This window comes from Corvus cornix, chromosome 24 (assembly GCF_000738735.6).
Source record: "Corvus cornix cornix isolate S_Up_H32 chromosome 24, ASM73873v5, whole genome shotgun sequence".
Lineage (NCBI taxonomy): Eukaryota > Metazoa > Chordata > Aves > Passeriformes > Corvidae > Corvus > Corvus cornix.
This window is the reverse complement of record NC_046353.1, coordinates 3690821-3703648: the sequence shown is the minus strand read 5'-3', so window position 1 is coordinate 3703648 and position 12828 is coordinate 3690821. Positions and strand designations below refer to the sequence as shown.

The window sequence follows — 12828 nt, the reverse complement described above, 5'->3', positions numbered from 1 at the left end:
TTTGTCCCTGTAAACACAAACTCGGGATTTAGGTAAACATGACGTTCTTTGAACTCACCAGCTCCAAGGCACAGAGGAGCTGCAGCCTCCTTAGGGAGAGGAAGAAATCAAACTCGAGCTGTGAATCCTTCAGGACCTCCAAGGAGTCGCTGCTTTCTGTGCCAGTAGCAGGATTCAGGCTCTGAGGGAAACACCAGACTGTGTCTGTAAGGGAGGTGCAGGGTATTCTGGCTCTTAGAAACCATCATTTTATTTAACAAATTTAAATACAGTTTGTTTAAAACTGACAACAGACAGTGCAGCTGGAACACACTCCATCCTGGCCACGTCTGGTCACACCTATCTCTGCTCCCCAGGGCCACGGCAGCTGAAAGGGCCCAGGCTCCTGTGGCCAGAGCAAATGTGCAGGGCTGTGTTCAGAACTCCATCCTTTGCATCTTTCTGGAAGTTATTTCCTTCCGAGGAGGGAAGGTTGGAACCCAGCAGGGACTGGAATTCAGATTAGTGAACCAAAACATGCAGCTCGGAGAGGACATCAGTTGGAAACTCTATCAATGTTATGAAAACGTGGTAGTCCTTGAAAAATGTCTCTTTCCACTGTCGGGTTTGCAGGCTGAAGGGAACTCAGAAGTACAATAACAGAATAAATCTACTTGAGTGCAGAGTTTTAATCCAAGATAACAATACCTGTTCCCACAGAGCAGCCAGCAGCATCCAACACTTTCTATCCAAGTAGTGCTTCAGCCACCGCATCTAAAAGGAACATTTTTGTAAAGGCTTCTGTGGCTGGGAACTAAAGAATGTGACTTTTCCCCAATGGTTCTGATATACAGTGGGGGAAAATAATTTACAAAAAATATTTTCCTTTGAAATATCAGGAAATACACAATGTCATTAGTCCAAGGAGAGACTTCTGCACCATGAAGCCAACAATCAAACCCAGAGCACTTTAATAGTTCTGTATGTTAGGGCTAAAAAATAACCACATCTATTGCAGGATTACATTTTCCCCTCAGTTCAAAGGTAAAATTGTGCTTCAGACCTTTTTGAAAGAATTGGGATAGTGGGGGGGGGTGATCAAAGGTTTGACAACAGTTATGAAGGGGGAGGGAATTTAGGGGTTTTGGATGGGGAGAAGGGGCCTGTCGTACCTCAGTTGTTATCTCAGCACGTTCGGCAGCCTCAAACAGAGTCACCCACGGTGGCAGCACCCAGGTCCTGCTCCTGCACTGCTCAGTCCTGTCTCTCACCGAGGGGCAAAGCCCACCTTCAGCACCCCCCTTTCACCAACACTGCCCTTTGGTGTCACACACCGGGGCAGAGGTGACCGATGTCCTGCTTGATGCCACCTCGAGCCAGGTGCTGAGCCCAGGATCCCCTTCCCAAGGGTGCTGCTCTGTCCATCAGAGGTGACTGGGAACTGCTCCAGGGTGGTTTTTCACTCCAGGAGCTCTGCAGGAGCAGAAACAGGGGCTGAAGGGTACATCCCAGTCACATGGGAAATGCACTAAAATCACCTCTTAGCATCCAGTCCCTAGTTTGAAGCAGTTTTATTTTTTAAGAGTGGAAATTTGCCTTTATGTAGGAGCACCCTTCAGAGAATCCCACCCCTAATGCTCACAGGAACCAAATTAGGGCTAAACAGGACCAAGATCTGGATGAATGTTACAGTGTGTGGCCCCAGCAATCTCATAAATCCCCAGTTCCAATTATTTTAGCATTTTTAGAGACCCACATGCTGGAAACATGACTCCATCCAGGATCAGTGGTGAATTGGTGGTGATCAGCATCTCCCTGATCCTGTCCCTCTATCCCACTCTGGGGACATCCCCCAGGGGTGTTACAAGAACGATGGGGACAAACCTTCTAGCAGGGATAGAACGAGGGCCGATGGTTTAAACTAAAAGAGGATATATTAGATACAAGGACGTTCTTCTACAATGAGGGTGGTGTAACAGTGGCACAGGTTGCCTGGAGATGTGGTGGATGCCCCATCCCTGGGAATATTCAAGGCCAGGAGCAACCTGGCCCAGCTGAAGGTGCCCCCTGCCCATGGCAGGGGGTTGGACCAGAGGACCTTTCCACCCCCAACCCTGCTATGATTCCATGAACGCCAAGAAATGGGAGGGTGCCCCCCAAACTGTGAAACTGAGGAAGGAAAAGGAGAGGGAATACAGAGAACAGCGATGCTTCATGGGTTTGTTCTAACCTGCCTTGCTTTTCCCCCTCCCCCAAATCCTTCCTGTCTTGTGCAGCGTAACAAACACTGATTAAAGTAGGTTTAAAATTAAGGGCTAAGGTGCCATCTCGGAAGGCAGCTGTCCCCTCCACGGCCAGAGAGCTGCTCGGGCTGTCGCACACGTGGCCACAAGGTCGGTGTGTCTCAGCAAAACCAGTCCCAGGGGCACTGCCGTGGCTCTCACCCTCACCCAGGTGCTGGCAAACAGCCCCTGCTCGGTGCAGCCCCATCCCGGCGGGGCTCCAGCGCAGCGAGCCGGGAGCTGGCAGTCCTGGCCTTTCTGTGCTTTTGTCTCCACCTCCGGAGCGTCTGCTTGTGCTCCGAGTCCAGGAGGAAGGGCAGGGGGTCCGGGCAGTTTATGTATGCAGTGTTGCTTGGTTTCAGAAGGCTAAAACTCGTGGGAGTCAGCAGAGGTCCTGGCTCCTGCCTGGCTGGCTGGGTGGGTGCTGCGGAGAGGAACCTTGCGCATGAAGAAATCTTCTGCAACAGAGACACAAGCAGCACGGGTATCACCCCTCTGCCTCGCTGCAGAGCCATCCCAAAGCCCTCTCCCACTGCAGGTCCCGAGCTGGGCTGCCTGGGCTGGGGGAGCAGCACTGGGGACAGCGCTGGAGAGCTCCAGCCCCTCTGTGAAGCCTCTCCCTGGCACAGAGAACCTGGTGCAGGCTCCCCTGCTGCCCTGCCAAGGCCACAGAGCAGCAGGCAGGGCCCTGTCCTGCTTCCCGCAGGGAATTTGCCATTCTTGGTAAAAATTCACCACTGCTGTGCAAATCTATGCCCTTCCTGCTCTTGCTTCTCAGGACTCGAGAGCAGCGACCTCCTCTCCCTCCAGGCCTGGTTCTACACTCGAGTTTAAGGGAATTGTGCACTTATTTTTTTATTATTAATGAAGCACAGCTCTACAGGCTGGGTGCAGATACAAGTGAATAGCTCGTCCTTCGCTCCTGCAGCCCCACTGCAGAAATACCCAAGGCATGAATAAACACAAATCAGCCATCAATGTGTGTGTTCTTTCCTCCTTTCCACTGCAAAAGACACCCCATGCTCTCCTCAGGTGAGCAAACACCTCTGGTGGGGTTTAGCCCACAGCTTCCCATACTCCTCACTGCCTCTGTGTGGCTTCAGTGTGGTTGTAAATTAAATATTTCCCTCAGTGATAGCTTCTGCCTGACTTCAAAATCCTTTGGCTGGTACTGCTTTAGCTTTCCTCAGGTGTTTGCAGGTGGATGAATCCACACCCTTCACCCCTGTGCTTCAGCTGTATTAGACAGTTAACAAGGCAACCTTGTTTAGACAAGGATCTTAATGGTGTAACTTCTGCCTAAATTCCTGCTCCCTGCAGGAGCTTCCCCTCAACCTCTCACCAGGTATTTAGCATTTTGTCTTAAAAACAGATTAACTTAAAAAAAGAGAGATTAACTAATGGTCTTGAGACGTTTGGCAGTAAGGGAAGGTCAGGGTGGTGAATAATGGAAATGAAAAAGGGCATTTAAAAGAGCTTTTATCGTTCTCCTGCCCCTTGTCTAGCTTCTCATTGCTGTTAGGAACGTGTGCTCTTACCTGGTGTTGGTCTCCGTTCAGCCGTGCACAGTCAGATTTCCACATTGGGATCTGTGAATCCTTTCTTGCCCTCGTTCACCAGCACAGGCTTTTCTGTCCTTGTGTGCCAGACTAAAATCTGAAGAAGCCAGCAGAAGTCATTAGCTGCACCTCTCCAGTGCACTAACAAATATTCCTGCACATTAAATCAATAGTGCAATTTAACCAGCCACCCTGGAGCCTAATGGTGCATCCACCGCTGAGTGGGGCTTTGCATAAACCTTCATTTAGGCAGAGCTGCCGCTCTGCAAAATGCACAGTGCACAGAAATTACCCATTTTACAGTGTGCTGTCGTGGGACATTAACCTGCTCCTTCCATGTAGTTATCCAGCAGCTTCCTCGAAAGGCTCATCAGCCTTCCAATGGAGTAGGGCAGCTCCCTCCCAGCCAGGGAATCACATCCCTGCCTCCCCACAGAGCCAGTTCCTCACTCTACTTCTTGGTTATCACCTTACACCCCTGGTCTGTGGAGTCACTCAGAGGGGAAATGCAAATTCCTGATGTTCAGGTCACGTTGTGAGGGAAGAGGCATCTGGCTGAGTGCCACCAGCTCTTCCCATCACCTCCCCTGCCTTCGACTGGGGGAAATAGAAACTGAATTTTTCAGCACATCCCTGAAAATCCGCTACTGGGCAGAAGTCATCAGTCTGCCCCCTAACCTCGGCATCGCTTCTCTTTTCACTCTGGAATTCTTTCCAGGGCCTAAAAAGCCAGGAGAGTGTCACCGAGCTGGGAAGGACTCGCTGCTGCTGCAGTGCTGGTGCAGCCTCTGCTGCCTCAGAGCTGCTGAGGCAGGAGCTGGTTCCAGAATCCTCCCTTCTTCCCACGAGCTCTGGGCTGCACACACCCTCTCATAACCCAGCACTACCCAAAGGATCCCCTCAAAAGCCCCCTCCCCAGTCCCTTTGGAATGCTGGCCCCACACAGCCACCCCCTATGCTGTACCAGGTATTAAAACCCCTCTCCAGCTTGCTTAAAACAGAACTGAAGCTTCTCCTAAAAGCTTCCCTCGGTCTTGGCAGCAAAGTTGCACAGAGATCAACATCTGTGGAGGAGAACTGGCAAAAACTGAGGTGGCTGAGTGTTTCCGGGGGGCTATCATAGGAAATTGTTTCTACTTGCTGTGCTCAGACGGTTCTGGAAGCTGCTTAAAATACTCAATTATTCTCAGTGCTTTCCCCCTAGAACCAGGATTGCTGGGAGCAGCTTTATCCTCTCTGAGCAGGTTTCCTGCTCCCCCTCACCTGTGGCTCTTTCCCACCCCGTGGGGTTTCCCTCTGGTTGCCATGACAATCCCCTGCACACTGAATCCTGCAAACCACTTCCACCCGGCGCCTGCCTTCCTGAAAAACGAGGGCACGTTCTCCTTCTGAAGGATGAACAAAGCCCTTTTCAAACCCTCCTGGTTCAAGCAGAGCACCTTCCCCCTCCTTCCCAAGGAGCTTGTTTGACCAAATTCATCTCTGATGTGAGCAGTCACCTCCTGTGTAGAGCTTAAATCTCTGCTGATACTGAAGCAGTAGAGACCAACTGCTGGCTGGAGTGGGTCCAAAAATCCATTTCATCATCCCCCACAAGCACCTCAGAGCCCGCTTCTCAAAGTTATCCTGGATTCCAGCGCTGCTCTCCCCACGGCAGCGGCTCTGCTGCAATTACTGCGCTGCCTGCCCGGGAAAAGGCAAAACCAAACAGGGCTCACGAGTGGCTCTCTGCAGGCACCAGTGACAGGTCCAACAGCAGAAAGGTGCTGGAGAAATCCTACAGCCAGTTCTCCTCTCCAGTGGGAACTGGTGAGAGCCCTTGACACTGCTGACACTCCACACTCAGCCCTGCTCGTGGCCCAGGGACTCACTCACACTTCAGCAGCTCTGACCACACGCTCCACAAGCAGTGGAGCACAGCTACACGTGATCAGCCTTCTCCTTCAACTGGATCCCACTTCTGCACTGTTACCGCCAAATGTCAAAAAAGGGAGATTAAACAAGGTAAAATGGACCCATTTTCAGAGTCTGCAGCTTGATACAGCAGCTTTTACCATTTTTCATGCTGTGCTCTTTAACGTGGGAGGTAGATCACCATTTAGCACAGAAACATTTGCTTTTCTTTTCAGCCAGTGCTTGGTTTTTCCAACAAGCAGTGTGCTTCATGCCTCAGGGAAGCTTTGGCTCCCTCACAAGGGACCAAACAGTGAGTGGCACCAAATATCTGACTTTTCCTGAGCAGTGGTTTCATACAGGTCACCTGAGGGACTCCCCTTTGAAAATACTACTGCAAAACCCTTCCAGTCATTGCCAGCCCTGCCATTTGCAGTCACAGGACTCAAAGCAGATCTGGGAGATGACAGGGATTCATCTCCACAGCAGAACAATTCATTGTCTTCCAACAGGAGATTAAAAAGCAGACAGGAGAGTCGACCTGCAGTGGGAGGGGATCGCAGGGCTTCCAGCACACAGACCCTCCCAGGAGGGGGTCAGGAGTTGTTGTTTGAAATGGAAACTACAGAATGTGAAGGAAAAGAGACACCAGGCTGAAAGGGCAGCTTTGCTCCCCGTCCTCCAGCCTGACAACAAAAAGTTCCCCCAGCTGTGGCATTCATGGTGCCCATGGGCCCCCTGACTCTCCTTTCCTGGCTGAGCTCACTGCAGATTATTCTCCTGGGTGTTAATAGAAAATGGGGAGCAGAATGTCCCCCGCTTCCATCAGCCTCATGGGAATGCCAAGTCTCAGACCTCCCTCCTGTGCCAGTGGACTGAAGACAGGATGGTTTGATTTGGGGGAGTAGGGAAATGCACGAGCAGCAGAACTCCAAATGCAGAGAATCCTTGCAAAGCCCTGTTTCCTTACAGCTCCAGGATAAACCAATCCTTCCCTCCTCATTAGGAGGGATAACTTTCCCCTCAGCAAATAATACCAACTTTCTCTACTTTCTCCTTCATTTTGGGCAGCTCCCAAATCCAAGAAAATAAGCAGGATACGTGGCCTTTGGCCTAAGCTTCAGCTTTTTGCAGGAGTGTGTGTTTGTGGGCTGAATTCTGATCAATATTGCCAGTACAGCACTGCACACAGGGAAGGCAGCATTTTTGGAGAACAGATGCCTGTGCTTATCTTACACATTCCTCTGATCCCTCCTTAATGACTCTATCTAAGCACATCATAATTTTTAATGTAAATCTCCCTGCAAAGCAGGTGTGTGGTTATGTTTAACAGAAGCAAAGCATGACAAGTGCTGGGAGCACAGCAGAGAGAGAGAGAGAGAGGGGAGCCTGTGCTTTGATCTCGGGATGAGAGGACCCCAGACCACAGCTGGCTTTGGGCCTTCTCTGCTGCTGGCCCGAACTCTGCTCCTGGTAAAATGGGGGAGTAAAACCAGAAATGGAGACTTCCAGGGAAATGGAGGCTGCTGGCAGCAGCTGAAGCAGAAAGGCAGAACCCGACCTGCAAAGCTGCCCTCGGAGCTTGCCAGGAGCAGACAGCATTCAGCTCACAACAAGGACCCTTGTGAGCTCTCCCCAGCCCAGCCAAGAAAAGAAGCACAGTCTGCTTCCGATGCTGGGCAGCAATCCCTGCTTCTTCCTCCCCATCCCTGACCTGTGTCACAGCCCTGCCTGGCTCCAGCACCATTTGTTTCCTCCTGCCTGGAAACAACCTTTTCCTTCCTCTCCTTCCTCCAGTGTTCCTCCAAGGCTGTCATTCTCACCCCCAGCCTTTAGCACAGCTTCCTTCCAACAGGTATTTATTCACAGCAGGGACAGTAGGGCAAGGACTGAATGGAGTAAACACCCCTAATCTTCTGTGTACCAGCCTAAAAGCAGCCTGTCCATCTCTCCTGCCTGTTGGAAACACATTTATTTCCACACTGGGCCCAGGAACAGGGATCTGATTTTAATCCAGTCTCTTTCCCTAACCTCGGGAGGCTGCTTGTGTTATTTGTCCCAGCACTGGACAGCCAAACTCAGACACGTGGATTCAGAGAGGCACAGCAGGTACCAGATAAAACCCAGACTTGCTCCTTTCCCTGGGCTTCTCCTCCTTATTCCTGGTTTCCTTATGAGGAAAACAGTGTGATCCCTGTTTTTTTCCATGGCTGGGGGCTGTGGAGCAGTGCACATGGAAATCAGACAAAAGGTATTAGAAGCTCTTTTTTTCCTATCCCAAAAAGGGATGGAGACCTGGATCCAGCACTGGGGCTGATGGCAATAACAACTTATTTGCAATAAAAGAACAATTCTGTTGGGGTAATTAAGCAATAAAGGCTCTCTAATTCAGACTGGCTGATGTTTATAACAGACAAAGGTGTGAGAGTGCTACACAGGGGTCTCTGATCTCAGAGGCACCCCCACCACAGCTCCAGTGTTTAGGGAACCCACTCACAAAGCTTCAAAGCCCTTGACAGCACCTCTGTTGCTGATGGGCTGTGGGTGACGCCTGTCACACTAACCAGCTTTGTCTCATGGTGTCTCCCACGCTCCCCTGTCAGCCCAGACAGATTCATCTCTCATCCTAGACTAGGAAGCCTTCAGGAGAGCCACCAGCGTGCTCTGGGTTTCTGTGTTATTTAGCACATGGGGTCCTGCTCCATGTGCGCAGTCACGATCGATCAGTCAGCTGACAGCAGTGAAATCCCCCCCAAACAAAGCTTCCTGGAAGCCTCCTGGAGCTCAGAGCAATATCCCAGGCACTAAAACATTTCTATATTAGCTCTGACACAGAAAAATCCAGGTTGTTGTGGGCACCTACAGCACAGACATTGCAGAGATGTCAGGAGGGACAAGACAACTTGGCAACAAGGCAGAGACTGTGTGAACAGCCCTTGGCTGTGGCTGCTGCTCCTGGGTTACAGCTCACACGGCCCCACAGAGCCAAACCTCAGCGTGTCACAGCACTCAAACCCCCTCAGGAACTCACATTAATTCACTTCAACCATGGAATTCCCTGCTCCAGGGGATCAGCAAGGCAACAGGAAAGCCCACCTTGAAAACAAATTTTTTTAGGGGTAGTGTAAGAAAGAAGAACAGCTACGGGGAAAAGAAGACTCTCTATTTCAAGGCTTATGCAACCACTAGCAGCCTGCAACCAAAACAGTTAAGTGCCCTCCACACATTTTAGTGAGTAATCACCCATTCCCTGCTTCCACGAAACGGGGGTGTGCTCCCTCCAAACACAGAGGAGCAGCCTGGAGGAGACTGAGGGGAGGCTCACAGCTGTCTGCGATTTCTTCATGAGGGGCAGGGGATGGACAGGCATTGATCTCTTCTTTCTGGTGAGCAGGGACAGGACCCAGGGAAGCGCTGGAGCTGTGTCAGGGGAGGGTTAGGCTGGATATCAGGGAAAAGGTTCTTCCCCCAGAGGGTGCTGGGCACTGCCCAGGCTCCCCAGAGAATGGGCACAGCCCCGAGGCTTCCAGAGCCCCAGGAGCGTTTGGACAGCACTGCCAGGGATGCCCAGGCTGGGATTGTTGGAGCAGGAGCTGGATAATCCTTCCAACTCAGGATGTTCTGCAATTCTGTGAAGTGATGGAATGATGGGGCTGACCGGGGTTTTCCCCCCCTCTGGCTCCTCACAACCCCCCACATGAGGACGAGCCCATACCTTAGTGCAATTGGCAGCCTTGGGCTCGAGGTCGTTGAGGGTGACCAGCTCCCGGAGCAGGCTGCTCTCCTGGTAGCCACCCTTGACTCCCCGCAGTTTGAAGTAGGCCTGAGAGCGCTGCAGGATGAGCCTGAGGTTGACGGCGAAGCCGGCCATGTCGATGGCGAAGGGGCGGTGCGGGTCGAACACGGTTTTCCAGCCGTACACCTTCCCCGCCGCGTTCACCTTGGGCGACTCGTAGCGCAGGCCGCCCACGAAGGCCACGGGCCACACCGACACCTTCCTGGTGCTGCGCATCTGGGGGCGAGCACACACAGGGACACGCTGACCCCCGCCCGTGGCTTCCGCGTGGTTCCCAGCAGAACCCATCCTGCGATCCCACGTCCCGAGCTCCAGCTGGAGCCGACAACCTGCACCCCACCCCAAGGCAGCACCTCTGTGGCTCAGGCCTCACCTGTAAGAGGCTGCCCGTGCCAGAGCTGGACAAGTGAAGTGCTTTGGAAAGTGCCAGCTGGCAGCAATGGCCATGGAGCCGAGCTGGGCTCAGCACTGAAAACAAAGCGGCCAAAAAGGAGCGTCTCTGGGATTTATGAGTGGGGTTTTTGTCCAGCTGCCGGGCTCCACATGGGCAAAGACACAGGAGAGAAGCACCTTGTCCAAGGCCACCTGGAAATGCCGGAATGGCATGTCTAGGAAGAAAGGTGGTCTCTATTAAGGTATTTAAGCTGCGATCTCAGCCTATGTAAGGCTAAGGGCATCTCCAGAGTGAGGTACTGCAGCTCCCCGCCTCGGGGCCAGCTGGGAAGCACAGCCTCTCCAGACATTCCCAGCAGGCAGGACAATCCTTTCTCGCTGCTCCTGCCCCGTGGAACAACGCCGGGTGCCTCTGCTCCCTCCGGTCGCCAGAAATAGAGCGGAGCCACCAGGGGCTGCCTGCACTTGCCAAGGCAGATGCTTTGAATGCCACTCTGCCCGCTCACGCCCAGCACCCTGCCCTGCTCCCTGGCAGGCTCAGCCTCCCGTCCTGCTCTCAGCTCGCTCTCTTAGATCAGGGATCTCCCAGAGCTAATCTCATCACTGCTAATTACTGCAAACGAGAGCAGAAGAGCTCTGGCACTTGCCCTTCTGCATTATACAGCTGCTAACGGCAGCCCCTGTCCACAGGGAACAATAATGTGTGTCTCCTGCATTTCACAGCACATTTCCTTGGCTCAGTGACCTTAACTGCAGAGACATATCAGAGAGGAGAAGCCTCTACGAGCACAGCACACGAGTGAATGAAGGAATCCTTTCTGCTTTATTCATGTGAGGAGTCTGTCTCAAGATGCTGCCAGAGCCAGCCTTAAAAGGGACGGGGGAAGAAAGAAATTCAGTCTGAATTCACTTTCAGCTTTCAAAGCGTGTGTGTTCCTGTGGCTGTGCAAGCTAAAGTGAGAGCCGTCAGGGAAGGGAAAGAGGCATGTATGAGGAAATAAATAGGAGATCCCTATGGTATGAAAACTGGCAGCTGGTGGGGGAGGAAGCAATCCTCCTTTCTTGTCCCTTGCTGCAAGAGTTTGGTGTCAGGGGGAGGGAACAAGTAATTTCTGAGCTGGAAGCCAGGTGAGGTACCTGGCACTGTAAGACCGTTCAAACCTGCAGACAGGAGTTCCTTTAGAGCCCCAGTCGGAGTGGAACAAAGAACAAAGGTGGAAAAGCCCGGGGAAAACTTCCCCTGCTCAAGCCCAATCAGATTGTCAGGACACGCTGAAATTCAGCCTTGGAGCCACAAACTTCCAGGGAGAGATCTTGGCTCCTCTGCCTGCTGACAGCAGCCTGGGAGACATCCATGCCCAGGTGCTGCAAGAGGAATTGCTCCAGGGGGGAGAAGCTGTGCGTCTCCTGGCACAGAGACATCCCTCGCCCCGGCAGCGCAGGAAGGGCTCCGCTTTCCCAGCAGGGGAAGCAAAATCTCTGACCAACTCCCGCTCCTCGGGTGTGCAGCAAGGCACAGACAAGCACAGAGAACATCTGTGAACAAGATGTCCTGGAAACGCCACGGCTGTGCTGACACAGCTCGGGGGTGGCTCTGGCAGGGCACTGCTGCCTCCCTCAGCCGGGGTCTGTGCAGAGCGGGCGCCAGGCTCCTGATAGCCACGGAATTTAACCTTGGGATGGAGCAAGCAAAGGCAAACGGCAGGGCAGGAAAAGGAGCTCCAGGGACCCCTCAAATAAAAACAGACAGGAATTAACAGACAGCCAAGTGGTGGAGAAGGAAGGTGGAAAAGGTCAGATGAGCTGGAAATCTCCGGGATGAGGCGAGGAAGAAGGGTGGCTGAGGTTTCTTTGCACATCGGGCAGCAGGGGATGTTCCAACCCTAACAAGGCTCCCCACAGGGGAAGGCGGCTCCTCATTAGCTCCCTTTCCATGGAAGCTGCCTCCTGCTCACATGCCACAGATAAACCGGGGTTCCCGTGGCTTCCCACGGGATGCTTTGACTCTGGGAAACACACAGGGTAACAGAGCCCCGGAGAAAAGCTGAGCACAGCTGCAGCGACTACAGCCAGGACTAATCCAGAGCTCAGGAGATGACATGCGCAGCATCTCCTCAGCTCACTCACAGCATCTCTCACCCCCTCCCCGTGCTAATCAGCCACGTTCAGCCCTCCCAGCCACCTCTTACCTCCTCGAAGAGCTCCAGGCTGTAGGTGTTATCATCATCAGCAAAGTAAACAATCCCGGGCTGGCTGTTGTTTTTGTTAAAGGTCTCTCTCAGCCACCTGAGGGCCAGGTTCCTCTGCATGGTGCCGCGGGGGATGCGGGGGTCCCTCATGTCCCCGCGCAGTTTGTAGTTGCGGGGTGTCTCCACGTTGAGGTGGGTGTAGTTGAGCCCCGTGTCCCGCAGCAGGCGGGTGATGAGCGGCGTGCGGCGCTGGGCATCCTCCACCAGGATCCAGTGCAGGTTGGGCACGTGCAGCAGCGTGTTGGCCAGCCGGGTCAGCTCTGCCTTCTGCACGGGCCGGCTGTAGGTGGGGGTGACCACGTGGATGGTGGGCAGCGTGTCCGACCACGGGGGTGGGCGCGTGTACACATACTCTGTCCTCACCACCTCCACAATGTCCCGGTCCGACAGGCAGTATTCCTTGGAGTCCAAGCCTGCAGCGAGATCACGCTGGGAGTCACCACCATCATCTGAGCAAGGGCATGGAGAGAAGAGAAAGCCGCATGGACTCGGGTGTCCGGCACCCCCTGGCTGAGCCAGCAGGCTGCGGCCACCAGCGGGTCACCCCCGTGGGTGCGAGGAGAGGAAACGGGCTCGGGTGGAGGCTTTCATAAATAAGTGCACGGATAAATAAAGGAGTCAGGGACAAACACACGTGAGAAAAGAAGATTCTGCTGCTAGAAAACCAGCATAAATAA

The 12828-nt window shown here is 53.0% G+C and overlaps 1 protein-coding gene across 6 annotated transcripts in view; it reads right to left on the bottom strand.

The window, feature by feature from the left end:
* Window positions 1-225: 225 nt before the first annotated feature.
* B3GAT1 (beta-1,3-glucuronyltransferase 1) overlaps window positions 226-12828 on the bottom strand; it is a 34708-nt gene continuing 22105 nt past the window's right edge. For 3 of the 6 annotated variants that reach the window (XM_010403908.4, XM_010403906.4, XM_010403910.4), the window contains 4 exons: window positions 12092-12564; window positions 9429-9725; window positions 3800-3917; window positions 226-2719 (listed from right to left, as the gene is read on the bottom strand). In XM_010403908.4, the coding sequence (XP_010402210.1) occupies window positions 3831-3917; window positions 9429-9725; window positions 12092-12564 (857 nt within the window). In that variant the 3' untranslated portion in view covers window positions 226-2719; window positions 3800-3830. Of the gene's footprint in view, window positions 2720-3799; window positions 3918-9428; window positions 9726-12091; window positions 12601-12828 lie in introns of all 6 variants that reach the window. The other 3 variants (XM_010403905.4, XM_010403909.4, XM_010403907.4) reach the window with 1 other exon arrangement.